Genomic DNA, 27,130 nt, shown 5'->3' on the forward strand with positions numbered 1-27,130 from the left:
GTTCAAATCTCTTTCAACAACTTTGCATTCGTGTGGCCTGGCATGTCCTCTAAAACCTCTCCAAATCATGGTTTTCTTCTCTGAAAGCTGGCCTCATTAATACCAGTAATATCCTCTCTGTGAGGATGAAATAAAAATATTTGTGCAGGGGACATAAAAGTTACAATCACAGACTCTGGTGTGCAAAGGTATAACCTGCTTTATTTATCCATAGCTTATGTTAACTTAACCCCTGGCCTCATGTTTCCACTGATAGCAGAAAGCTTCGGCTTGGAAATTCTAGCTCATTCAGACCACTCCCAGCTGTAAAAGAAAACTTATCTCTTTTGAGAAACTGCAGCCCAAGTCAGGATTATCTCCTCCTCCATTGCTGGCTTATCCCCTGGAGATAATGGGGTTCCTCAGGGGTCCTTCACCCTGACTCCCTGAGTCCCACACAGCACAGCCAGTCCCGGGCACGGGCATCCCTGGGTGATGCCCACTGTGCCATCATGGTCTCTGGCCGCATGGTCCCTGCGCTCAGCCTTCTTGCCCCCTACCCCAGGCCTCCTCACCTGCCAACCTTCTCATTTCTTTGCTCGGGCTCTTCACAGCTGCTTCCCTGCTGCGTACCCAGCCATATGCCTGTCTCTAGTCACCTGTCCGGACCGGTCATTGTTAATCTGCTGCTTGGCCACCATATTGGACATGGGCCTTACCTACGGGTTTGATCACCACTGATCCCCGCCATCCGTTAACTGGTCCAACCTCTGTCTTCTTTTACAGGTTGGGTGGGAAGGACTTGTTCTAATTTCCTCCCGCATTCCTGCCATCTGTGATAGTAATACCCTGAGCTCTGTGTCCCGCAGGGGACTCACAGTACCCACCATCCTTTCCTTTTGCAACAACAAAAGTCTGGCTCTTGCAAATCAAAGTCTTGCTTTCTCTCTTAGACTACCATGAACCCATTCAGCTCTCCAGTTGACCCCTTGCTTCTTGGGGGTACCTGCCCAGCCCTGAGGACAGGGCAAATAGCCCCAGGATCTCTGCACCCAGTGGCAGGGAAGGAAGCCTGAGAATGGCAGAGGTACTTCATTTGTATCTCAAAACATTACTCCTTTCTCTCCCCTAGATAAAGTGTTCACAGAGTGAATGGCCTAGGCTGGACCAACTGCTCAGTGCCTGACAATCATGACGACCTGCGGTGACGGGGAGGAAAGTGGCTATGGTTGCCCTGGACGTGCGGTGCTTGGCGGTGCTGGCTCTGAGCGGCTGTGACTCCATGTTCCCGAGACCAGAGGAGCCAGGCAAGCTGGGGGCCCAGGGGAAGCAGGTCACACTCCAGTGACCAGCTAATCTTCATTTACAGAGTGAGTGGGATCTTCTGAGGTGGGGAGGGCGGCACTCTAAAATGTGCCCCTGCTCCCCACCCAGCACGGGAAATAAGCGGGAAGAAAAGGCTGCCTGTCTGGACCCACCTCTCCCTGAAGGTGCCAGAAATGCCACCACTGGAGGCCTATCTTTTAGATCGAATATTGTCCCCTCCACAGTCATCTTAAAATGAAAATACCAGAGGGACAATGTGTATATTAGCAGCTCCTAGCAGTGAGTTATCTGTTCTGAGCCCTGAGAACACGGCCAGAGGGAAAAGGTAAGGCCCGCAAGCCCCTCACCCTCCTGAATTCCCCAGAGGAGCGGACAGGCGTTCTAAGCTGCCCCGGCCCCTGCTCACAGCGGAGCCCAGAGGGGTGGCGACCAGGGCCAGAGGCCACCAAGCCTGTTAAAAATTGTTTTATTTCCTAAGGGGTCACCTAAGGGCAGGCGTGTGAGGACGGGGTGCCTGACTTGGGTTTTGGGAGGAGCCCCAGGCCTTGTCTCCTGCTCTGTGCCCGGTAACATTGCTAGCAGGGGTGAGTCACAGTGTACTCCATTATGGTCCGAAGGGCCAGCCACATCTCCTGGGCTGTGGCGATGATCTGGGAGGCTGGCAGCAGGAAGCCATAGCGCCCGGTGTCCCAGAGTTTGAAGGTGAAGACGTACTTGATGCCACTCTCACAGGCCCAGTCCACCGCGATCCCACTGGCCACATCTGGATACAAAAGGACAAAGAAATGCCCCAGAAGGAAGAAGGTGTGGCCACAGGTATGCAGAAGCATCCTGAGTGGGAAGCAGACCATGGGGGCCAAATTCCCACCCCCACAGACCACACCAAGCTCCCTGGCCCTGGCCTCAGCCTGGACCACACCCTGCCCACCTAGCCCACTCTCTGCCCTGGCAAAAAGAAAGTTCCTTGAGGCCACCAGATTTAGGGTCTTTCCCCTCAAGGAATTAGGAGCTGTGCATTAATGTGCAAAGAAACAGCTGCCTGTTTCGGGGAACCTCCATTGACCCATCTATGCCGATGTGGAAGCCAGCTCTGGCCCAGCTCGGTAAGATCTACAGCATTTCCCTGGGGCCAACCAGGCCTGCCAGTCAGTGAAGAGCCTGCACCTGCCCAGCCCCAGGCGGCTGTGGGGCCTGAAGCAGCAGCTGGACACAGGCTCACTCACAGAGGGTGGGCCTGATGCTGCCGTACAGATACTCGGTCCCGTGGACCTTCTGCAGGGCCTGCACTGCGTCCTCGGCAAGCTTGTACTGCAAGATTACATCCAGAGGGTGAGAGGCCGGGACTTCCAACCCTGAAACCTCACCAGCTGCTGAGAATCAGGGACTTAGGAGTCCTGGAAGTTAACGGGTAGGTGGCTCTCATGAGAAGGGAGTAGAGCACCTCGGCTTTGAACTTGATCACACAGGAGAGTAAGTTCCCTCCTCCACCCTACCATGGGGTCAACTGGTCTAGCCCCTCTTTGCAGAGTGAGGGTCTGAACCCCCTGGGAGTCTGCGGATGCCTCCCACAAGCCCTTCGTAGCCAATCTCACCAACTCCTCCTGGTTTGGAACAGGTGCCAGCAAATGGCCATAAGGTACATGAGCATCTGAGAGTAGCTATGAATGGCGATCAGAGCCTGGATGTTCCCACAGGATGTGATGAAGTCCACAATGGCAGCCACCTCTGGCTCCAACTGAGGGGAGGGCCCGTGATAAGTCTCTGAGCAGGGGTTGCTGTTAGAACCATTTCCTGAAAATAAAGCAAAACCATCCAAAGGGTTCAAATTCCCAGGTTTGAGAAGACACTTAGTACTCACAAAATATCCATGGATTCCTCTACATTTCCCAGTCTCCGTTGCAAGACTGGTTGAGGCCCTGTGACTACTTCTGACCAATAAGAATGTGAGCAGCAGTGACGTGTCACTTCTAGTTCAAGGCTGTTAAGAGCAAGCATGACTTCTCTACACTCTCTTCTGTCCATGTGGTTGGAAACAAAAAACTCTAGATGGAGCACGCATCCTGGATTCCTGTGTCACCGTTGGAAGAGAGCAGCTAAGCAGAGTCAGAGACTCACGTTGGACTTGTGCTCAAGAAAAAGAAACGCTGACTATGTTAAGCCACAGAGATTTGGAGAGGTATTTGTTACGCTCACCCTGGTCTTGCTATAACAGAGGAGCGTAGCCACAGCAGGACTCAGCAAGTCTGTGGGGAGCGGCCTTGGCTTGTCTGTTGGCTGAGTTCTGACTGTGGTTCCATTAGAAAGGCAGGCCTGTCTCAGCAGTTGCTTCCAGAACAAACTGTAGGTCTCCAACCCCAACTTCCCCAATGAGTAGTGACCCCCTTGGGCAGACCCTTTTCTGCTGACCTTCCATTGCCAGAGAGAAGGCTTGGGTCAGCTGGGTGCTTGGACGGTGTCTGCTCAAGCTTAGCCACAGGGGCAACATGGACTGGGGCAGGAGAAAAAGACAGAGCCCCAGAGTTGCCTGAGGCTGGTCTTTGACATTTTTTCCTAGGGGCCTGAGGTCGGGGAGAGGGCAAAGTATTTTGTTCACAAATTTCATTCCTTATCTCCTCCTAGATGCTTTGCTCCCCATCTCTTCCCCCTGTTCCCCTACCTCAAGGGCCAATTGTGGAGGGCTGGGCTGGGCAAGATCTGTGGGTGAGGGACACATTTGGAAAGAGCTGTCCGAGGTCCTCCTCCCTGAAATGACTGCACACAGACCTGGTCCAGAGACCAGGGATCTCCCCAACTTCTGAAGCTTCCTAAGGATGCCAGAGCACCCTGCCTCTCGGACCCCAGGGTGTGGGATGGCTTGACAGCTGGGGTACATGGACCAGTTCCCTAGGACTGCAGAGGAGGGTGGCACAGGCCCACAGATTACTCATTACACAGCAGTTAAATTAAGGCAATAATGAAACCATAAACAAAATCTTTTCCTGAGTCACTAACCCAGACACAGGCTATTTCTAGCCACAGGCAGACCCAAAGGAAATTCTGTCACCTGGGGAACTCGGTGCCCTCTTGGTCTGCGGGTTCTTGCCTGGGCTGGGGACCCTGATTAGATGGGGATGTGCCTTCAGGGAGCAAGGGGGTGAGAAGCAGCCCTGCGCTGCGCTGCAGTCGCGCTAACAGCAGCCCTGTTTGTGGTGTCTGCCCTGAGCTTCTGCACCTGCTACACTTGATGAATGACAAATGGCAACAGATGAGCAGGGCGGGGGAGGCTTGAAAGCTTTGTCTGCGTTTGCAGCCCACGCATGGAAAGCGGTTCCCCTGCCAACGACCAGGTGGCTTTGCCCAAATATGGAGAAACACTTCAGGCCATTAGTTCTGGTTTGAGCTAAGCAGCATAAACTAATCTTTGCCTGACCAAATGGGAATTAGCTGCCTGCTTCTGACGTTCAGAGTCCTCTGAGCCTGCCTGTTTCACAAGTACCTGCTAATGGATTCATTAGCTATTTATTTTTCCTTCTCTAAAAATGTCATTTGTAGCACGGGGAAATCTCTGGAAGGACATGGTAAATTATTAAAAGCAGTAATCTTCAAGTAGTGGAATTATGGGAGGTCTTTCCCCCACTGGGCATTTTTTTTTTTTTTACATTATGATGTATACTGATTTTATTTCCCCCTGTGGTGAAATCCACAAGTTATTTTCTTTAAGAGGTAATTAGCCTTTCTGCTAGCAGGTCCATCTTGGGGTCTTTGGGTACTCACTTGAGCCAGCTCTGAGTGCCCTACAGGGATGTCCACTTGGGGCAAGTGTCTGGTGACTTGGGGGTAGACATGCCTAATTTTATACAGTTGTGTTCCTTTACACAAATGGTTACGCACACAGCCTCAGACTCTTAGGCAACCCCCCACCTCACTCTGGATGCTTCAGAGCTGTCCTTATTTTTCAATGAAAACACACTCAAGCCAGGTTTTCAAAGCAGTGGGCATCCAGATCTAGAATGTTCTGTATCTCATTGATTTGGCCACCCATCTGTGGATTTGTTTTTCAACAGCATGGTACCACCTCCTACAGAGCCAACCCCAATGCCCCATGTAGTATGGGCCGAGGGCTGTGCCCATGCATGACTTCCCCGTCTGGAGACCCATCACTCCCTCCATCAAAGTGCTGCATTCCCAGGTCCACATACTTGTCTCGTTTTCTGGAGGCTTCAGTTTCCTCATACAGTTCCTATGGCCCTGGCATGGTAAGGGAGACATCAGGAAGCACACCAAGGAAGCTGCCCACCCTCCCTGGAACCACACGGCCCTGCATATATGTACCAGCCCATCAGCCCAGAGTTACTAAGTAATTGATTGGGTCAGAATTAAAAACCAGATTCATATCAGTGTTGATGATAAGGAATTGGCTTATTCTCTATTTGAACTATTGTTCTGGCCTCCCCAGTGAGCAGATTTCAAGGCACGGCGCTCAGGAAATGAGTTTGGAAGCATTTTTTTGTGTGGCATGCTCCCTTCAAGGAAGGGCTAGAGACATCTTGGGGTCATCATAAACTCTGGGTTTTGAACAACCAGCAGGACTACTTTGTGCCACATTTAGGATTTGACCCTTGCAGTCAGTCCCCATGCAAGGGACTGTTCCCCATGAAGTTTAGCATGTACATACATTTACACACAGGTGCAACCTCTTCCTGAATCCCACGGCTGATCCTAGGCACATGTTTGCCTGTCCCTGGCCATGACTCACTGGCCTTAGCTAACTATGTTGCCTCCAAAGTTATGAATCAATAGAATCTGACCATGTGGCAGATGTGCCAAGAAAGAGGTCCTTCTCCAGCCCTGCACCCAGGTCCAGCAGGTTGCTTTACCTCCGAAGCCTGACTTCCAGCTCCTGTTCAGATCCGCACGCATGCAGAAGATTCCAGGTCTGGTAGTCTTGTTCTTCCGCCACAGGCGATTCTGAGAAAGCCCAGGAAGCTGACCTCATTCACTGGGCCCATTGCCAGGGGTGGGAGCCTCTGATATCCTGGTCTAGGAAGGGGAGTTCGTTGGGACAGGGAGAGGCCAAGGGAAGGAGGCCCTGAGGCTGGCACGGGGCAGAGCAGGCACTTTGCGGTTAAAGCTCAGGTGTTGGCAGAGGCCCATGCAGAGGCTGCCAACAGTGGCCTTCTCTGGGCAGCAGGAGGCAGGTCACAGGGCACAAGCTGCAACTGTAGCACCTGAGCAGCCGCCTGCCCCAGGGAGACTCTGCAAGGAGCCCTGAGGGGCTGGCCCCCAGGGAACCTCAGCCCAGCCTCCTGAAGCTGCAGGGACTTTTCCTCCAACCCCCAGAGTTGATCCCCGAGCCCTAACTCCCTCCCAGGTGCCCTCACCATGCTGTGGGTAAAAGCAAACCCATCAGGGTTGGTGACAACCTCCATGAAGATGTCCATGGCATTCAGGATGTTTGTCAGGATGGGGTCTTTGCCATATTCACTGACAATCTGCAACAAAGGGCAGCGTGGGTTCAGAGTGAAGGATGGGGGCCCTGCTGGGCTCTCCTCTGAGGTGGAGCAGAGCAGGACCTTTGCACAGCCAGTGGCTGCAGGCAGGGGTGGCATAAGGCCATCAGGTACATCCTGCACGCACAACCAAAGGCTTGGATTTTAAGCAGCTGGAAGACAAAGGGTAGGTGTGGGCTCTGTGCTGCAAAAGGCTGCAGCACACGGCAGCTCTCCTAAAGGGCAGGAGGGGAGAAGGCACCCTGAGTTTAAATGAACCAAATATCATTTCTACACTGGTGGTGCCCTTAAATAGTCTAGCAGCCCCCTCCTCTGCCCCGGCCCCCATCACCCCTGCTGACCTTCTTGGCAGTCCAGATGCCAGTGGCATGAGTGATCCACTCCCAGGAGTGAATTCCACTGTCGATCCAGATGGCAGGGTGCTGGGAACCTCCAGTGCTGAACTGGGAGAAAGCATCAGACCCCAAACAATTCTAAACCGAGACAACTACAGGGCTCTACCTAGGCTGCCCGGAAGGAGGCCCCAGATGTGCCTCCCTGCCTCCAGCGTAGCCGGGCTATGTGCAGGTACCTGTGCATAAGCCCATGAGTACACGTGGGGGCCCTAGAGACACAGTGCTGTTCTTGGAGAGCAAAGTGATCTAGCCAGAAGCACAGAATTTCCCAGGTTTAGAAGAATCTTAGACTAGTGCTTCTTGAACTTTAAAGGGCCCGTGAATCCCCCGGGATCTTACTAACATGCAGGTCTGGGGAGGGGTCTAAGGTTGGGCATCTCTAACAAGCTCCCCGGGGCTGCTGCTAATGCGGGTGCGAGGACCCCACTTTGAGCAGCAGGGTCTCAGACATTAAAGCGAAAACACAGACAGCCCTGAGGAGAAGCAAAGCATGGAAAGGCCAAGTCAAGTCCCAAGTCGGGTGCAACCTCTTGGCCCTTCAGAAAAGTCCCAGCAGGATGCTGGGAGAGGCGGCCCTTTCTGCTCTGAGAGCAAGACGTCAAATGCCTGCCCCCTCCCTTGGTCCCCGCCCCTGAGCACCCTTAGGGCACACACCACACCCTTATCCATCCTGCCTCCTTCATGGCCAAGGGCCCTGCTGCTTCCATGTGTGCTCAAACTCTGTTTCCAGGGGCCCCTGCAAAGGGCTGGGAGGTCTCCCCATGGACTCAGGCCAATCTGTGGGGCTGTCTGAGCCAGACGTTCTCAGTTTTCAAAAATGAGGCCTCTGTACATGCTGTAAATGAGGCCTTCCTTCCCACCTAACCAATGGAGCAACTGAAGAAACAGGAAGAACGCTGACTCACCCCCACTCACACCCCAAGTCCAGGGTGACGACTGCCACTCTGCAGTCCCATCTCCCTAACAACCCTCCACCTCCTTCCTGTGCTAGGATGTGCCAGGTCACTGCACTGTCACCTGTCCACAGGGGCGGGTCCCTGAATAGCACAGTCCCAAAGTTTGTGGGTCACCTCAGAACAGGAGTCTACCCTTCTTTCTCCATAAAACCTCCAACGGGCAGTAGCCCCACAGGAGTGCGGTCTTATGCCAGCAGCTCTCACTGCAGACAGTGGTCAACACTGCTTAGCTTTACCTTCAGAACCAGAATAGTCCGATTTTCAAAGCTGTGGCCAATCTGAATTTTTGAGACATCTGAATGCTCAGTTAACAAAGCTGTCCATCCAGCTATATATCTGAAATGAAGGAGGTTATCAGAAGGGCAGCTAAGTAGGGGGAGGATCTCTCCAAATACTCTCCTTCCATCCCAACCCTCCTTAAAGCCTTCCCACCTCCCTTGAGGATCAAAAAGAACTCAGATCAAGAACTGCAAAAACTGGAAGCTGCCCTCCAGGCCCAAGGCCACAAGCTGTGGTGGGCCTGGATTCCCAGGCTTCTCTCCAGTGCAGAGCTGAACCTTCTGCCCAGAAGATCAGCATGTGCCCAGCCTTCTCAGTCCCCCAGGTCAGCCCGCGAAGCTCTCTCTGGTTGGAAGTTTATCTTGCTTCCATCCTCCTAGCAAATCTCATAGACATCGCAGCGTTGCTTTGGGATTCTTTCCCTTTTAGATCCTAAGCCTCCTTGAAGGCAGGGTTATTTATCTCTGACATCAATAAAGACTGACAGAGTATATTAATGTGTTCTCTTATTCATTCAATACATATAATTGAATCAACAAACATGAAAGAAAATGGATCCTCTATTACAGGTCCTGTGAAATGGCAAGAGTGATTGATGATGATAATAACAGGGGGTGGACAATTCAATAATGTCACGTCCTTTACGTGGAAATGGGACCTGCACCTTGAGTCTCTCTGAACTGGGTGTCCACATCCCCTGTGTTACTCTCCTTTATAAGCGAGGCACAGCCAGTGGCGCCGGCCCTCGCTGGCTCTAACTGTGATCATGGGTGTTCTCCAACTGAAGGCAACTCTGTTTTATTCTACAAAATGGCTCTCCACTGTGCCTGGCTTCCTGCCCCTCCTACGCTCTAGTGCTCATAGCTAGGGCCTCCTAACACTAGTGATGGTCGTGGAGAGGTCATGGCCTCTGGAGCCTAGCCAGGGTGTTGGGTACAAAGTAAAGGTGCCTCTGTCTGCTCTGTCCTGGCCAGCAATGGGTCCCTGTCCTAGTGTTCCACGGAGTAGCTCCATTTCTCTGGTCCCATGGCTGCCATGCACTGCACTATTGAGCCTCAGTCCCCTCTGGCTGAATCCTGGCTCCTGAACTTCTTTGAGATTGACTGTCTCCCTAACAGACTTCACCCAGTGACTGTTCTACAGTCCCCAAGTGTCAGTTCACAGCTCCTCACAGGCCCCAGAATCCATCAGCGGTCTCAGCCTGAGCCTGGAGACACGGAGGGCCCAAGGGGCCACAGAGCCCAGGGCAGCGCGGCAGGCCTACCTCCTCCAGGGTGTGGTAAGAGGAGTAACTGAAGCCAGTGGTGCTGTGCTGCAGCTGGCAGGATTGCCCCTGGCTTCTGTGTCTTCATCCAGCAGCACCTGGGAGACAGGAGGCGCGCTGGGAGGGACGGGAGGGCTGGGCCAGGCATCCCTCTCTGAGCCCTGCCTCGGCTGGTTGTGCACAAAGACAGGATTGACACAGAAGAATGAGCCACCATGAGTGTGAGCTGTGTGACAGGAAGAGGTGCTGGGTTGCTGGGCGATTCTTCTGCTTGGCGAGAACGCTGCCATTTTCCAAAGCAGCACAGGGCAGCAGCCAGGAGAGCTGCATCCTAAGTCCAGCCCTGCCACTAATCTGCTGCACAAGCTTGGCCTTTGTTTTCTCAGCTTCAGAATTGCGACGGCGACACCTGCCCTATTCATCTCATAGAATAAAATGTAAAGCCAGAGACAGAAGTGTCCTGGAAAAGATGCTCATGATCTGGTGCCAACACTGCTTCGCCCTCTGTGAACACTCTGTTGAGTCAAGGCCCAGGCTGAACCATGTACACTGACCCCTTGGGGAGCAGAGGGCTCCTCCGACCCACAACATCCACTCTACCCCAGGAAGTAGCCTAAACAATTGGTGTCCAAGCCCTTTGGAAAGCCAGGTGTGGACAAGCCAGTCCAAACCACCCTTATGATTAATGGACCAATAGGTTTTCACTCAACATCTTAACTGCAGTTTAAACACAAACATATAGGTGACCCAAAGGAATGTCCTTAGGTGTCAGCTTGGAGTGGCACGCAGTCCTCATGGGGCTTCCCACTGACCACAGAGAGGGCAGTGCCTGGGCTGGGTGGGCCTCCTGGGAGTGAAGGAGCCCCAGAACCCAGTGCCGACGGTGTCACATGGGAAGAACCTGCGCTGCGTCACCGCAGAAGGTGCTGGGGAGGCAGAGGGCCTCAGCCGCGGTCACCTGGTTTGCAGCTCTGGGGCACAAGTCAGTCTTGAAGATGTGTCGCTTCAGGCCAGAGCCTTTCCTTTATGAGGCAACATCCTCCCCCATCACCGCCTGACAGGGCAGGAATGAACTGTTTATGTTTTAAAGATGAAGCAGATTAGAGAGGTGACCGGACTTAACGGCAAAGCGAACAAGGAGCAGGGTTGAGATAAAAACCCAGATATCCTAGTTCCTAGCCTTGGGTTCTTTAAGGCTAGCTAGCTGACAAGAGTAAAGGCTGGCCAGAATAACAAACGTATGTGTGTGTGTGTGTGTATCTGTGTGTGTGTGTACAGAGAGCAAGCAAATGTGTAAAATGCTAACAAGTGAAAGTCCATCATACTATTCTTGCAATTAAAAAGTGTTCTAAAATAGTGAAAAAGCAATATCTGGCACATAGGAAACAGGACACTAAAATGTCAAAAATACACCAAAATGCTAACCAATATGTTAGGATAAAGATATGACGAGTTTAAGCAATTTTTTTCATTTCTCTATTTTTACATTCTGGCAACGTGCTTTTTACTTTAATAAGTAATATCTTCTCAATGAATAGATAATACTAAAACTAAAAGCACTAATGACTAAAGCAAAGTAGCAGCCATGGACTCTTCAGAGCCACCCCCAACCCCCTGGCCACTGCCCAGGGACACACTCACCCTGACGCCCCAGTCAGCCTGCACACAACCCTCAAGTTCACAGATTTAAAAACGAGGCCAGAAATCAAAGTCTGGGCTGCACTTTATGTCGTTTTGAGCACCCACTACACGCTAGGCAATTCTAACTGCAGTGTCTTCCAGCTGAACTGGCCGGGCTGAGGACATTCCCATTTGTGCAAAGCTGCGATTGCTGGTTGGGTTAGAGCTGGCCAGAGAAACCCTGGCCCTTGCTGGCAAACACCACCCTGGGAAGCTCAAACAAAAGGAATTCGTCTTTTTCCCAGGAAACCAATGGAAATCTCAGCAGCCCCCCATGACTGATGCGTGCCCGTCACTCTGGGCCGGCGCTATCAGCTGTGGCGAGCAGCTGCAGGGAAGAGAGCAAGCTGGTCTAGCCCCTGCTCTGACCCCACCCTAACGAAGTCGGAGGGTCCACTTGTCTAACTTTCTAGGGGCTGGTGGAGGACTGAGACAGTGAAGGGGGAGAACAGAGGCAGAAAGGGCCAGTGGACCCAGCTCATCCCCACAGCCCGGGGACCCCCACAGGAAGACGGCTCCCAGGAGGCTGTCCTTTGTTCCACAGAACAGCTTGGAGGCAAACGCGAAGTCAGCACCAAAATGCAAATAACTTTAACACTGTCACAGCCTTGTGAATGGATATGACATCCGCTGACAAATTGGGAATGCTCAGCCCTCACAGCTGGGCCCCAGTTCCAGGAACATTAATCTACCCTGGCCTGAAAAATACACAGATGTTTGCTGCCTTCCCAGGGCTGAGGGAGGGGATGGGAGAGCTAAGAATGCAGTCTTGCCACAGGCTCAGGGAAGCCTAATTACAGTCCTGTCAGGCTTCTCAGAGAGAAACACACACACACACATATAACTCAGAAGTAAGCCATTTGCCTCCCTGGAAGATAAAACCTGACAGGGAAAGGAATACCTTGGTGTGAATTAATTTATGACAAGGGTAAGGAAGGATGGGGACTTGAAGCAAAGAACAGCACCTCCAGGATGGGGGAGGGGAGGGGACCGAGCCCCCGGGAGGAGGCCAGGAGAGGAGCTCTGACTCCCGTCTGTGACGACAGCAGTCGCCTCTCCTCACACATCCTTGGCCTTTTCTTCCGGCTGCATGGCTAGTAGCACTCACAGTCCTTGCCAGTACAGGGGCGCCTACAGATCTGGGGTTCTTAGAATGGACTCTGTCAGAGGTCAAGGCTGAATGGTAGCCTCACTGCTTCACTGCCCAAAAGGCAGTTCACCACCACACAAACAGCAGTGGCTGAGGCGGCAGGTGGCGGAGTGCAGGGCCTGGAGCCAGGCTGCCTCAGATTAAATCCTGGCGGTCGCTAACTTGGGCAAATTACCAATTTCTCTGTGCCTCAGTTTACTAAATTACTAAATTCTCTGTGATTTCATTAAATGGTGGCCGTGTTATCACATACCTTAGCACATAAAGTGTTCTCATGAGGATTAGAAGGGTTAATACATGCAAAAATCTTAGAACATTGCCCAGCATGCAGTAAGGGTTAGTCACAATGTGAGGATGATGATGACAATGACAGGCAGGTCATAGCAACTTGGGCCAAACCCAGGTCTCTGAGGGAACAGTCACTGCAGGGCCTGGCCGGGAAATCGGGATTCCTCTGGAGGGGAGTGGCATCTGTGGGACATGGGCGGCGGGTTGCCCCGATTCACGCTCCCGCGGCTGAGTCAGCACCTGCCCCTCCCAGGACGGACAGCAGGGCCAGTCCCTGTCCCTGCCCCCTGGGAGCAGCCAGAGCCGGTCTCTCTGCAGGGCCCCGCCCACGGTGGCCCTGCCTTCCCTAGCCCTCCCCTACACTCATCCCCACCTGTACTCCTCTCCTCTTCAGAGCTGCCACCACCCCAGCACAAGCCAACACATTTCCACTTCCTAGTCTCTTCTATTCAGCAAAGGAGTGTTTGTTGAGCACACACTGGACACTAAAGATGTGGCAGCCAACAAAATAAAACTGCCTGCCTTCGTGGAACTCACAGTCTGGTAGGGGAAACGGACCATAAACAAGATAAGTGAGTAAGTTACGTAAGATTAGAAGGTTGTGAGTGCCAAGGGGAAAGGTGACGCAGCAGAAGGAGCAAGGGATCGAAGAGTGTGGGGGCAGAAGGGTGCAGCACAAAATAAGGTGGGGAGGTGACACGTGACTACGGTCTGGAGAGCAGTGAGGGGCCCCCCACCCTGCAGCCGGCTCTCTGCAGCCACAGCATTGCAGCTCTAAAGACGCAAGGGCGAAGACCTGAGGTGTGAATCTAGTCAAGGACCCTGAGGCAGGAATGGGTCAGGCAGGTTCCAGGGATGTCAAAGAGGTCTAGGCGTCTGGAACAGAGTGAGCCAGGACAGGGCAGTCAGGGATGCAGGGCAGGGCACAGAGCAGGGCACCACCTCATAGCCATTTTAAGGACTTCGGCTTTTACTCTGAGTGGGAAGTCACTGAGGGTTTCAGGCAGAGGAGGGACCTAATTGAACTTGCTTTTTTTTAAAAGACCCCTCTGGCTACTGTTTTGAGATGAGGCAGTAAGGAGGCAAGGGCGGAATTAAGGAGAGCAGTTATTACTGGGAAAACCCGGGGGGTGCGAGGGGGCCAGGGCCATGTTGGCCCAAGGAGGTAGCACAGGATGCATCCTAAGGGAGGGCTGATGGGCTTTGCTGACGGACTGGGGGTGGCATGTGAGACAGGAGTCAAGGCTGACTCTAGGTTTCTTGTCTGAGTGACCAGAAGGATGGTCGTTGCCATTTCCGGAGATGGGGAAGGCCATGGAGGGACAGGTTTGGGGCCTGCGGCACTCTGTTTGGACTTGGGAAGTTGGAAGTGTCCATCAAACCCCCTGGGGGAAGTGCTGAGTAGGTGGTCAGACCTAGGAGTCTGGAGTTCAGCTCAGGTAAATGAGCCTGGCTGGAGCTATGACTTGGGAGTCTTCGGGAGATTGAAGGTCTTCCGTGTTGTGATCCTGGATGAGGGGACAGAGGAGAGGTCAGAAGACAGAGCAGGGAACCAGGAAAACAACACGCAAAGGCGCAGTCAGTGCGATGGGATGACCAGGAGAGTGCGGTGTCCCAGAAGCCAAGAGAGACGTGTCTGCAGGAGGAGAGGGCAGCCAGCTGTGCTGAAAGATGAAGGCCAGTGCGCACTCAGAGCTGCACCCTGAGTTTGGCCTGGGACCTGTGTGCTCCACTGTCAAGGGCAGTTTCCGTGGAGTGAGGGAAGGTCAGTCGGCCTCACTGAGGGATGGAGATGGCATGTGTAGTCAATATTTTCAGAAGTTTTACCCTTTTGGGAAGCAGAGAAATGGGGTGATGGCTGGAGGTGAAGTGAAGGGATCCAGAGGGGATATTTTTAAGATGAGAGGAATAACCGATATTTGTATGCTAATGGGAATGATCCAGTAGAGAGGGGAAAATTAGCAAAGCAATATTTATGCTAAATTGTATTTTGGTCTAGATGCTCAGAGCATGGGTGATTTTTGTTTTCTCCTTTGTGCTTTCCCCTACTTTCCAAATTATCTAACATGAATATTTATTAATTCTGTACTCAGAAAAAAAGCCATTAAAATCCACAGAGATGATTGCTCAAGTGAAGCTTTTCCATGGTGACTCATCCTAGGGAGAAAAAAAAAAACCACCAAAGGGCTGAAAAGGAGGAGGAGGTGAAGAAAAATTAAATGCAAATAGAGCTCTCCTGGAATCAGATAATTTCTTGCCCGGCCCACTGCAGTTTCCTCACCACCCTCCTGCCTGCCAGGCTCTCCTGCTCCTGTCCCCAGCTCAGCATTGTCACTGTCAGAGGGACTTCCCTTAAGTGCAAATCTGATCATGTCAGAGCCCTCCGACGGCTCCCCCATGGTTTTCGGGATGAAATGTAGACCTCTTCACCGGGTGGAGAATGGGTGGAGAATGGGCTTTGCGATCTGGTCCGGCATCGGGGTTGCCTCCTCTGGCTGCCCCTCCCCCGCAGCTCTCCAGCCCCTCCTTAAACACGCCTTCCCAGAGCCTCACTCACAGGGCCTCTTACCCGCTCCCATGGCAGTGTGCTCCCCTCCACTCATCCCCTCCACTGTAACCACTGATTTACGCCATGCCCCCCACAGTCCAGCTCCCCTGGATACAGGGACATAATTCTTATATTTCTGTTTCCAGCATCTTGCCCAATACCCCGCACATAGTAGGTGCCTCTGCTCTGTGGGTGGAATGAATGAAACACTTTTCCTATGTTGAGCATCCCACTGATCACAGGTCAGGGTGGTGGGCACTTCCCTTCCTCAGAACTCTGGAGCACCCCAGGCCACCGTGAAAGCCAGTGGCCAGGTTCTGTGCGCTTCCCTCAGCCTAGTGCCATCAAGCAAACACCCTCCCCTCTTTCCTTTCCTACTCACATCCACTAATTCAGCTCCCATTTATTAGTCCCCAACTAAGTGGCAGGTCCTACAGTAGGCACTGGGTATAAGGGTAGATAAGGGGCAAGATCCTGGCCCTTGAGGGGCACAGGGGAGGGATTCTGGGGACAAAGGCCAACATATTAGTAAGGTGCCCTTCCTGAACCTGCCGACAGAGTAATTCATTCAGCAGACAGTGGCTGAGGCCCCGCATGAGGGAGGCATGGTGCCAAATCCTGGGGCAGAGAAGATCCAGAAGGCAGGGAGGTCAGGCCTGTGTATCAATGACCAAAGCTAAAGCCTGGAGGCCAACAAACGGAGGGGTGCAAGCCCTCCCCTCCTGCTGGTGTCCCTGAGGTTTCCTCCTCCTGGACACCTTCCCCCATCACCACCACCAATCAACTCAACACAGCAGCCTCCCCACAACTCCCAGCTCCCACTAAGCCAAAGTGTGATCTCAAGTGTGACAGTCAGAGCTCGATGCATTACAGGCAGACTTGGTGAAAACCCTGCCTGGCTGGTGAGGGCTGACAGTCCAGAGCACTGGACTGAGAGGAGTGACAAGCCCCCTCTGCACACACCCCGTGGGGGACCCCAGGGCCAGGGACAGCGGAGAGGCCAGGCTGGGGAGAACGAGGACCACCAGCTCCGGAGGAGCCAGCAGGGAGGCTTGGCAGGGTCTCAGAGGCCAGTCTGATGTGCTGAGAGCAACAGAAAATTTTTAGAGACCTCCTCATTTATTTTTGCCAAATGCTACAGGTTTCCAGAAGGGGCAGAAGCAGGGAAATGCAAACTTCAAAATGCAGGCATGAGCTAAAAATGAGAATTGAGTGTGAGTTCTTCTGATGTGGTAGCCACTCCTGTCTGGGGGAGTCTCCCCACTTTTATGGGCGGGGGATTTAATTAGAGAAATAGGCCACCCCTCCACCTCCCACCTCCACCGTGTTGAGTGGGAAACGGATGTGCCTGATGAGGGATAAAGGTCTTTGAATGGACCTCAGTGCCCCAGCCCTGCGCCCATGGGAAAGGAATGGGGCCAAATGCGCTGGTCCCGGGCCCCGGAGCGGAGTGCGTGTGCTCCCGGAAACTTCCCACACTCAGTCCTGGGAGGAGATGAGCTGCAGCACAACATGACTGGGAATGGGTCTATGTGGACACAATTCTATAGGAAGCCAACAGCATCTGCAGAGGGGAGCAGCGGAGGCCTGGCCAATGCATGGCACCTAAAAGAATCGCTTTAGGAAGGAGGCTTCTTGGGATAACCCCGAAGACCGAACAACTGACAGAAAATTTCATGATGTTCAGAAAAGATGCAGTGACAGGCGGGGGTTGGGAGCCTGGGTGCCCCACCCAAGGCCTGCTCCCCTGGGAGAATTCTGCCTGGGAGAGGCACCCAGGACAGGCGCCTGCGGTGCGGGTGGAGGGGAGCCACAGCAGAGCTCTCCGCCTGCCTTCGTGGGCCTCCTCCTGCCTCTCTGGAGTGAAGCAGTTCCCTGGTACGGAGGGCAGGGACACAACAGGGACACAACAGGGACAGGAGGGAGTGGTCAGAGAGGCAAAGGGAGCCGTCCAGAGCTGCCTCCCACAGTGCCTAGAAAAGACCTGAGCTCTTTCCCCCTGTCTCCCTTCTCCCCAGTCTCCTCCTTTCCTGTGAGCTGCAGATTTTCTCTGAGAGGTGTGAGGTTTCATTGCTTCCAAGACAGATTCACAAAAATGCAAAAACAGGATATCCACTTCTAGCCCTGCATGTCTTTCCTTCATTGCTGAGCCCAAAGCAGAAAAGTGTGAGGAGGACAAGACCCCAGGTGCACGGCTGGGGCGGGACCTCACCTGGATGTCCTTTATCATGATGCTGTAAAGGAGGCCATGGGACTCCAGGTAAGCTTTGACATCTTTCAGTTCAGAGAAGGCACTCTCACATCCACAGGGAGGCTGGGCCTGGCTGGGCCACGCCAGAAGTCCACCTTGTTCACAGAGGAAAGGAAAATGGGCACGTTTCTCACATGCATCTTAGAGTCAGATCATCTCCTTCTCTTACGTGGTTTAAAGGCCACACTTCCAAAATGAAAATCCTAAGGCCAAGCAGAAAGACCAGGACAAACAAAGTCCCCAAGTCCCTGAGTTTCCTTCCCTAATGTGAAGCATCTTCATCTCCCAGCCTCACTCTCATATTGCAACGCCTGGTCCACAGAGCCCTGAGCAGGGGTCAAAAATGAGATGGCTCATCATCTGGCACATTAACATGGATAAGGACCCTGGTCAGAAGAGGGAGACATCACTGCCCCCAAGCCCCGGAGAAGCAGGAGAGGCCGAAGCCGGATCCCCCTGTCATCCCAATGTTACAGCTATTTTTTCAGTTTGTAAAATGGAGAGCATTAGTATAGTGTTCTGAGTCCTGGTTGACAGAGGCACTCAAATAGGAGAAGGGGCTTTGGGCCCCAGCCAGAAATATCTGGTTGTTTGAACAACCATCAAACAAAACCCTTCTATTATAATAGCTGCAGAAAATGTTTTCCACTGTGGAATAGTTGCAGAGGAAAAATGTTCTCGGAAACAAATGCTCAGGCTGAGAGGGACAAACCCAAATAAAACACAGGCTTGCCAAGCTAAGCCACTTCAATTGGGAAACAGATGTGTCCAGTCTGCATGCTGCATGGCATCCCACCCAGAGACAGCTGTGCCCGCCGTGTGGCTTCAGGACTTGCTGGCTGTTTCTCAGAGCAGCCCTCACCCAGGCCAGAGGGGAAGGCCAGAAGCGTGGTACAACCCTCCAGACAAGTGTTCCTAGCCTTTCCTGAGGACGAGTCACATTTGATTTCTCCGCACAGTTCTCGTCTTTGGCAGAGACATCTGGAGGGCAGATTTGGGGTGGGGGCAGGAGGAGAGGGAGCCAAAGGTGCATGCCACTGTGAGCGGGGGGTCCAACACGTCCCCAAGCCCTGAGGAGTCCTCACCTTCTGGGGCTTCAGGCCCTCCAGGCCCCTGAGAAGTGAAAGCTGCTCCTCATTTTTAGCCATGACTCGAAGAACCTGGTCTCTGGAAAGGAGACAGGAAGGGCAGAGAGACAGGAAGGGAGGGATTCCTGCAAGGCTGTGCTGCCTGGGGGAGGCAGTGTGGTGAAGAGGCTGGGCTGAGGGGACCCGGCAGGATGGTCCCTGGAAAGCCAGAGCAGCTCTGGGAAGCATACCAGTCCTCTGGCCTGGGGCTAGCAGCTAATACAGCGCCAAGTCAGACCACCCAGGGGACTCAGTAAAGCCTATGGTGCTATGGATGGGAAGTGCCAACACAGGGAAGAAGGATGGGGAAGGCGTGTGGGGAATGGAGAAGGGCAGGGCAAGAGAGCAAAAAGAATGAGGCCAGGAAAGGAACAGACATGGGGGCACAAGGGCTCCTCATACAGGGCTCAAAGCCACGGTCTGTCCCAACCCACACCCTCTTCTGCCTTTTTCTCCCCAGAGCTTGAGGCCGTGGAGAGGAGAGCAGCCTCGTCCTACCTTACAGAGGGGAAGCTGGGCTCCCGCCCATCCCACAAGATGGGGTGGAGGCCAGGTGACTGAGCACTGTGACCTCCGGGACTGAAGCCAGCGAGGCATCGGCCCCCTGCCTGAGCAGCTCCGGGACAGCGGACAAGGAGTGCCCTCTCAGCCGTGTCTCCTCTTCTCTGCTACGGAGATGCTATGGACTAGCTGCCTCCTGGGCTCTTGGGGGCTGAGAAACCAGGACCACAGAGAGCCTGGTGTATAATACTAGTGCTTGTCGTTTGCCATTCAGAGGAGGCCACTTCCACACCCATATGGGGCGTGTATACAGGCTTTTGGGGGTTGCTAACTTCTTTAAGAATTGGAGGGAAATTGTGAGACCTTCCCCCCCAAAAAAGAGTAGATACACAAAAAATTTCCCATACAGTTTCAGGGGATTCTTGGAACCCTGAAAGCTTCCCCATGGACCCAGGTTAAAGAATTCTGGATTTGGGAAAGACAATAATAAAGCTTTACATCTTGCCTTCAAACATGAGTGTGTAAGATTACAGACTTGGCAGTGGGTTCAGGATGGGGTCAAAAGTCCAGACTCCCTCTGCCCTGATCAGGTCCCAGAGGACAGCCACCTCCTCGCTGGGACACCCAGTCCCCGAGCTCCTGGCAGACCCCTCCCCATGGAGTAGCCACTCACCCTGTGAAATTCATTTGGCCCAAAGCTGCTGCCAGAAAAAAACTGCACACAAGGAGTGAGGGCAGACGAAGGTCCACGCCTCCTCCGGGGGCGCCCTGCATGCTTCTTCCTCCAGACACGCTTGGGGGCCTTTCCCTGTGCCCAGGCATGGCCCAGGCCTCAGGGCAGCACAGCACCTAAAGGCCGGCAGGCCCGGCCTGATAGTGGGCATCAGGTTCTCTCTGGGGAGACCCAGCCCGTGACTCCCGCAGCCCCAGCCCTAGGAGAGCTAACGCAGCCCCTCCCCACTTCTGCGCAAGTCCTTTCCTGGGAAGAGGAGGCCAGTCCCTGAGCTTTCTTCTCTCCCTGGAGGTTTGCTGAGCCAGCCTCTTGTGATCACCAATCCTCCATCCCCAGAGAAAGAGGAGAGCAGCCAGAGGTCCCAGCAGACCACTCCTTTCCTACCTATTGAATTCCCTTCTCTGCTCGCCATCTCCCTCACCCACTCATACTTTCCCGGCGCCATGTCCTTCCTGCACCTAAGGGTGTGGACCCCACTGAGAGAACACAGGGCAGAGAGACAGAGAACCAGGTCCTGCCTTCCTGTCTAAGAGATCTAGGGCAACTGCGCTAATCTCTCTAAATTTCAGCTTACTTATCAGTCAAATGCAGCTAATGATACCTCCCCTCCCTACCTCACAGGGTTTTGGGGGGTAGTGGATGAGACAACTGGGGTGAGTTGGCTTGGCAAGGCCTGCAAACTATAAAGTATTGTTATTTCAAAGCATTAACTCTTAGTCACAGCTGCATCTTAGGTCAGTCCTCCAGGGGCAAGGGGGAGAAGGGGAAGAGAAGAGAACAGAGAGGGGAACAAAGAACTCGCCACCGTTTGAGGAGGAAGTCAGTGAAGATTCCCTTTTCCCTCTCTTCAGGTGGTCACCACTTTCTGCTAGACAAGAAGGTCACTGCAGTCATTACTATAGTTCTCAACAGACAGCAAAGTCAATTTCGCAGTCCTGCCAAAGCCCCACACAGCCCCCTCTGCGGTCTGGGAATAGTAGGCATAAAGCAGAGGCCAGTACACAAAGCAGTCGTACTGGAAGGAGAAAGTGAACGATGATGCCTGAATGGTGAGTGATGAATCCAACAGAAAATCCACAGGAGGCAGAAGAAAGGCAGAGACGAAATCCAGCAAAGTCGTTCAGCAGAGGATGTCAACAAAAGGCCACGTAACTGTCACCAGTGATTCTCAGAATCCCGGCTCCTCATCCATACTCTCCCAGAATGGCCAATTAACTGGCCATGTGTGCAAAGGGGAGCTCTCTTACTGACACACCGACCTACTCCACTATTTCATGTTCAGCTGTTCAGACACACCAAACTCCCCTGGACCCCTGGCTTTGGGAACTCTCAGAAACCCTAGCAAATGGCTTAAGGACCTAGAAAAGAAAGTGATGAGGCTTTCCACTCAAGTAACATTCAGCTTTAACAGAAATAGGAATAAAAGAGTGTACTAGTAAACAACAGCTCAGGAATTTAAAAGAAAAAAAGTGGGATGGTGCTAGTCACCAGAAGTACCCAGAATCTTCCGGTTCAAAAGCATCATTTTAAGCCACTGATAATAAGACAACTCTCCCTGTACTCGGTTCAGGGGTGGGGAGAGAGAAAGAGCAAGAGAGAAAGAGAGAGGGGCAGTAGGAATTCTCGAGCATGTATGACGGCAGCTCCAGGAGAACTTTGTGACAATGGAAGTGTTCTGTGACTGCACTGTCCAATACGGTAGCCATAGCTGCTTGAAAGGTGGCTAGTGGGACTAAGGAGTTGAATTTTTTATTTTAATTAATTTAAATAATTTAAATAGCCACATGTGCTACCATATTAGGCAGCACAGTTCTATGGGAATTCACCAACCCTATAGCACTACCTCCAATGGCTGGATTTGAAGCAGAGACGAAGAACTATGCTCGGCCGAATACCTAATATTGGCTTCTTGAAGTGAATTAGTCATCTGATCATTGATTCAGTAAATGTCTACTATGTGCCAGGCACTTGCTAAAGTGCAGAAGTAAACTAGAAAATGATACAGACCTGGCCCTCAGATTTCTAATGGGGTAAGTAGACAATTAAAGAGTTTATTAAATGTAAAAACAGAGTTTGTGTAGGCGCTGCAAGGGGAAGGTATGATGTGCCATGAGGACAGGTGATATGGACCCCGTGGAGACTGAAGTGAGAGAGAGAATTTCCCCAAAGAGGCTTTGTTGGCAGACTTTATCTCCTGCAGGCGGGTGGAGTGCTACCCAAACAAGTCTGCCCGAGTGAAACAACTCAATTGCTGGATACAACAGTCTTAATGAGTTTTTAGAGGCAACCCTGGGTTGTCATGCAGGTAAGAATCCATAGATCCCAAAAAGAAGAAAAAGCCAAACTTGCCTGAGCGATAAGCAAATTTTCCCCTGAAGAGTTCCCTGGGCCCTAGGGTTCTTGATCTTTCTTCTAGAAGAACAGATCTTGTATCTAGGATCATTTTCCTTCTGTTTGAAGTATTTATTTTTAAACTTTCCTTCAGTGAAATTCTGTTATCTGAAAATTATTTTGCTTTCATTTTTGAAACATATTTACTGGGTATAATTCTAGGTTGTTTATTGTTTTTTTCTCTTAGCTGAATGGAAACATTACCCTACAGTCTTCTGGCTCCCATATTACTGTTAAAAGGTAATCAATTTGTTTATTTACTGTTCTTTAGTAGGTGGCCTATACCCTGGTTGCTGGAACAATTATAGATCTATATGGGAAAAATGGAATTTAGTCCCTGTCACGCCACATATAAAAATCAATTCCAGGCAGATTAAAATACTGAAATGTAAAAGGCAACATTAAAACACAGTTAAGACAATATAGAGATTATTTTTATGTATTATATTTATATTAATATTTTATATATTAGTATATTAATATATACTAGTATATATTAATATTTTATTTTATACTAGTATATTAATATTTTATATATTAGTATAGGGAATAATTTTTCTACATAAGACACAAAAGAAAAAAAAGATTTCCATAAAGAGAAAGGTGGATAAAATCTACTACATTAAAATTAAGAACTTCTGTTCTTCAGACCCTTGACAAGGAGTAGAAAAACATATCTCAGACTGAGAAGACACATTTACAACACATACAACTGGTGAATGATTAATATCCACAATATATAAGGAACATCTGTGAATGGATTTTTTTAATGGGCAAAAAACAAGGAAGGGTATTTCTCGGGAGTTACATGTTCTACAAACATATGAAAACTAGTCATTAGTAATCAGGGAAAAGCAAATTAAAACCACAGTGAAATTATGACATCACAGCACCAAATTGGCAAAAGTTAAAAAGTCAGTCAATAGCCAGTGTTAGCAAGGGTGGGGAGCCAATAGAATCTCTCATGGAGCACTCCTGGGGAACTTTAAATTGGTGCAATCCCTTTGGAAAACAGCTGTTACCTAGAGAAGTTGAAAATGTGCTGCACCCCCTGTGCCCTGACAGTTCCATCCCCAGCTATATGGTCTGGAGAAACCCTTGCTCATGTGCACTAAGACATACGTATAAGGTTGAATAAATGGAGATGTACTGTGTTCATGCAGAATGTAACAGAGAAAATGATACAGATACATGCACTCAATGGATGAGGCCTCAAAATGCTGAGTGAAAGAAATAGAACAGACAATGTAGGTTTCCATTTATGTACATTCATATCAAATAGCTAAGACTAAACTATATATTGTTTAGAAATGTGCACAGAAGTGTCAATGATAAGGAAAAGGAAGGAAATTATTCGTATGGATTAGTGGTTTCATCTGGGGAGGAGTACAGCGAGGGGCCCATGCAGGCTTCTAACATGGTGTCATGTTCTTGTTCTTAAGCCGAATAACAGGTAAAAGACAATTAATTTTATTTTTAACAGGCTATGGAAGTTTTACCCAGGCTCTTGTACATATGATTGATATACTTCACAATAAAACATGTCAAAGGAAATACAGGAAAGCTAAATTCTTTTTTTTTCATAGTGGAAAATCAATAGAAATGGCCTGAAATTGAAAAACCAATAAGTAACAATATAAGTACCTTATCTAATTTTATAAACATGAAGGTCAAGACTAAAAGAATTCAATATGGTTGTTGTTGGAGAGCAAGAAGTGGGGGGAAGAAGTGCAGGGAGCAGGACTCAGCTGCTTTTTATGATGTCTTATAAAATTTGCTGACTCTTAAACAGTGTGCTGTATAACCAATTAAAATAAATGTGACGTTTCAAAAATGCCATTTGATACAGAAACAGAAAGCAGATTGGTGGTCCCCAGGTTGGTGGGGGCTGGGAGAAGTGGGGGCTTAGCGTTCAATGGAGACAGAGTTTCAGCTGGGAAAGATGAAAGACCTCTGAAAGGGAACAGCGCTGATGCCTGCACAACGGTGTGAACGTACTTGATGCCACTGAACTGTACACTAAAAATGATTCAAGTGGTAAATTTAATGTTGTGTATATTTTACCACACACAAAAGAATTAAAGCTAAAAAAAAAAAAAGAGAGAGAGAGAGTGGCACTTGAGCTGAGTTACTTAAGATATAAAGGAGTTAACCAGCCAAAGCCAGGTGAGGAGGTTGCAGGAAATCTGATGCTTGCCGTGAATCCCTTCTTCATTAAAGGTATTAATTCCCACTTCTGGTTGGGGACCACCCTGAGGGGCTCAGAGATCGAGTGAAAGTGCTCCAACATTTGCAAATAAAACTCCCAAACTAAATTATATTTAATTTCCAAAAGTCCCCTTTGGGTGCTTAATGGAAATAAATATATCAAATGTAATCTTAAAAAACAAAACACGAGTATCATCATTCATATTACAAAAGGATTCTTAAATTAACAAGAGGATTTACCACAGTTTCTTAACAGAGCCAGCTCCCCACCACACACACACAAAGTGTGATTGAATTAACAAAAAAACCAGGCGTATCCCACCTTCGAGAAATAGGCCAAACAGGTGCTTTCAGAGGAAATTGAGTACTGAAAATCCAAGAAAACAATGACCCACGAAAACGTGGCTTAATGTGCTCTAGCCTAGAGTTTCTAAATCCTCTTCATCATTCAAAATCTCACACTGGGGCCATCCTGGGTGGGGGCAGCCACAGGTGACCTATCATATCTCCAATTTGGTAATCACACCTGTGCCTCCCTCTATCATCACATACTGTATAGATTCTAATTCTTCATAAGCCATCAGTCTAACATGAAACAAACTGCTTGTGGGCTGGGGCTGAAACCTATTCATCTATGTGACCCCAGGAAGCCTGCCTACAGCCCAGGATTTATTTACTGATTGATTTACTGAGGGAGGCCTATCCTTTCCTGGGACCACAGAGATACCCTGGGTGTTTGAGATCATGAGAAATTTAATAGATATTTCAGGGTGTTGAAAAACAGAGATTTAGAACCCAGGACCATTGAATCCTAAGCAACAACTTTACTCTGAACCTTACAGTGCTCACTATTGATGGTAGCAATTGGTGAAGGGTCCACAAACTTGGTCCAAGTGTCAGAAAAATAAAAAGTAAAATCCTGATGTTACTGGAGCAAATACTCCCATCAGATCTGAGCAACTCAGGAAAACATTGATCAACTTGTTACTGTTTCTCCTTGCCTGGGGAGTAAGGGAGATCATCTCCTCCCAACCTCCTGGTTTAATATCCAAAGATCATGGTACCACCGGCCTCTGGGACCTCAGAGCTGGCACCTACGCCCTTCTACCACCCTGCAGCCCTGGCAAAGGGGTGGGAGGGAAACACCATCTCCCAGGGCCAGTGTTATTCATTACTAGGCCTTCCCCAGCCGTGCAATTTGTCCACTTTCCAGCTTGCTCAAGTGTCTTTCTGGCTACACAAGTCCCTCTTCATTTGTTTTCCAGAATAAACAGAATGGTTTCTAGATCTCCTACTCAGGCACCAGGGAGCCTGGAGGACATAGAGAAACCTGCAGGTTAAATATTGATCCTACTGATAGCCCTGGGGTGGGAGGGGAGGAGGGAGGAAGATCTGGTGTCTTCTCTGACCAGCCTCCTTAACAGGTCAGTACCTGTTCACCACCAGCTGCCTCTGGAAATACCTTTAGAAATACCGCTTCACAGTGACGAGGCAGGTCATCCTTCCCTTCCCACCAGGTCTGGCTTCTCCGAGTTTTCTAATAGAGCCTTGCTGAAGTTGGAACAGAAGGTCTTTGCTTTCCCTGATGCTGTGCTTCTCACGTCCTGTATGAAAGAGCAAAGGCGTGGCAAGGCGCTCAGAACTGAGGAGGGGCGACTGCCTCAGTCAGCTAAGTGCAAAGAAGACACTGGGCTTCTTCTGGGTCAGATGTGAAACTCCCACCCTGCAGGTCTTCATTCAGTATGCCTTTATGTTGACACCAGTATGTGCTTAGCTGTTGGGGATCCAAAATAAATAAAACCTTGGCTCTGCCCTCCAGGGATTATAAACCCCAAATCTGGGTGAATGGTTTTCTAGTGGGAGACCAAGCTGTTTAAATACTCAAGCAGAATTTATTTACTTGCTTGTTGAGAAAAGTGGCTGTGCCACCCCAAATCTGAGAAGCTGATAGTTGAAGATGAGGATACATTGTCCTGTGGATTGTTCCCTGTGAAAGGGCACAGAGTCCCTAAAGGAGAGAAATAGTGTCTTTGGCCCATTCCAGATGTTTCATAAGTAAAACATTACTCCAATCCTCCCTGGATGACAATCTCAGGCACAGGCACAAGAAGGGTGGACCCATAAGAACCATACCCCTCAACTGTGGTCATCAGCCAGCAATGGCAGCCAGACATGGAGACCGGGCTCCTGTTTCCTCCCCACAGCCTCTCTCATCACTGCAAAACTGGAAACTCAAACGCTTCCAGGGGCCAGGCAGATAACACAGGGCTGTAGACTCAGAGGGACTGAAATGAAGGAACTCTATGCATTTTGAAGGCATTCCCGTTGCTTTTTCAGCAGCAGTCTGTAGAGCTAGCTAGCCTTGGGAATCTGCTTCACCATTTCCATTTGTGTATGTTTGGGCAGGTTACTTCACCTCTTGAAGACTGTTATTCCTCACCAGTTAAACAGGGATAATAATAACCAGTCTGCATACATCACCAGGTGGTTGTGATAATTTAATTAGCCAATATCGATAAAAGCATTTTAAAGCTACAAATCATTACAAAACTGCAAACAATCTAA

General features: G+C 50.5%; 2 protein-coding genes and 1 long non-coding RNA gene across 5 annotated transcripts in view; 1 reads left to right on the forward strand and 2 right to left on the reverse strand.

The window, feature by feature from the left end:
* Positions 1-1,755: 1,755 nt before the first annotated feature.
* On the reverse strand, positions 1,756-22,591 carry CPA5 (carboxypeptidase A5). The gene is given in 15 exon segments (XM_017640380.3): positions 1,756-2,068; positions 2,529-2,613; positions 2,898-2,944; positions 2,947-3,096; positions 6,162-6,252; positions 6,666-6,776; positions 7,136-7,237; positions 8,382-8,453; positions 8,455-8,481; positions 9,689-9,759; positions 9,762-9,786; positions 17,567-17,643; positions 17,646-17,700; positions 18,691-18,772; positions 19,907-22,591. Coding segments are annotated over 15 exon segments (1,332 nt in total). The 5' UTR covers positions 20,056-22,591; the 3' UTR covers positions 1,756-1,880.
* LOC140849861 (uncharacterized) lies at positions 21,867-26,155 on the forward strand. Its single transcript, XR_012132137.1, has 3 exons — positions 21,867-21,996; positions 22,545-22,597; positions 26,083-26,155. It is a non-coding gene; the product is annotated as an uncharacterized lncRNA (long non-coding RNA).
* CPA4 (carboxypeptidase A4) overlaps positions 23,805-27,130 on the reverse strand; it is a 29,857-nt gene continuing 26,531 nt past the window's right edge. For all 3 annotated transcript variants that reach the window (XM_037019522.2, XM_017640378.3, XM_073238462.1), the window contains one exon: positions 23,805-26,169. Coding sequence is in view for 1 of the 3 variants with exons in the window: in XM_017640378.3 (XP_017495867.3) it covers positions 26,168-26,169 (2 nt within the window). In the remaining 2 variants the exon portion in view is untranslated. The remainder of the gene's footprint in view (positions 26,170-27,130) is intronic.

Source organism: Manis javanica, chromosome 6 (assembly GCF_040802235.1).
Source record: "Manis javanica isolate MJ-LG chromosome 6, MJ_LKY, whole genome shotgun sequence".
In the NCBI taxonomy this organism is placed as follows: domain Eukaryota; kingdom Metazoa; phylum Chordata; class Mammalia; order Pholidota; family Manidae; genus Manis; species Manis javanica.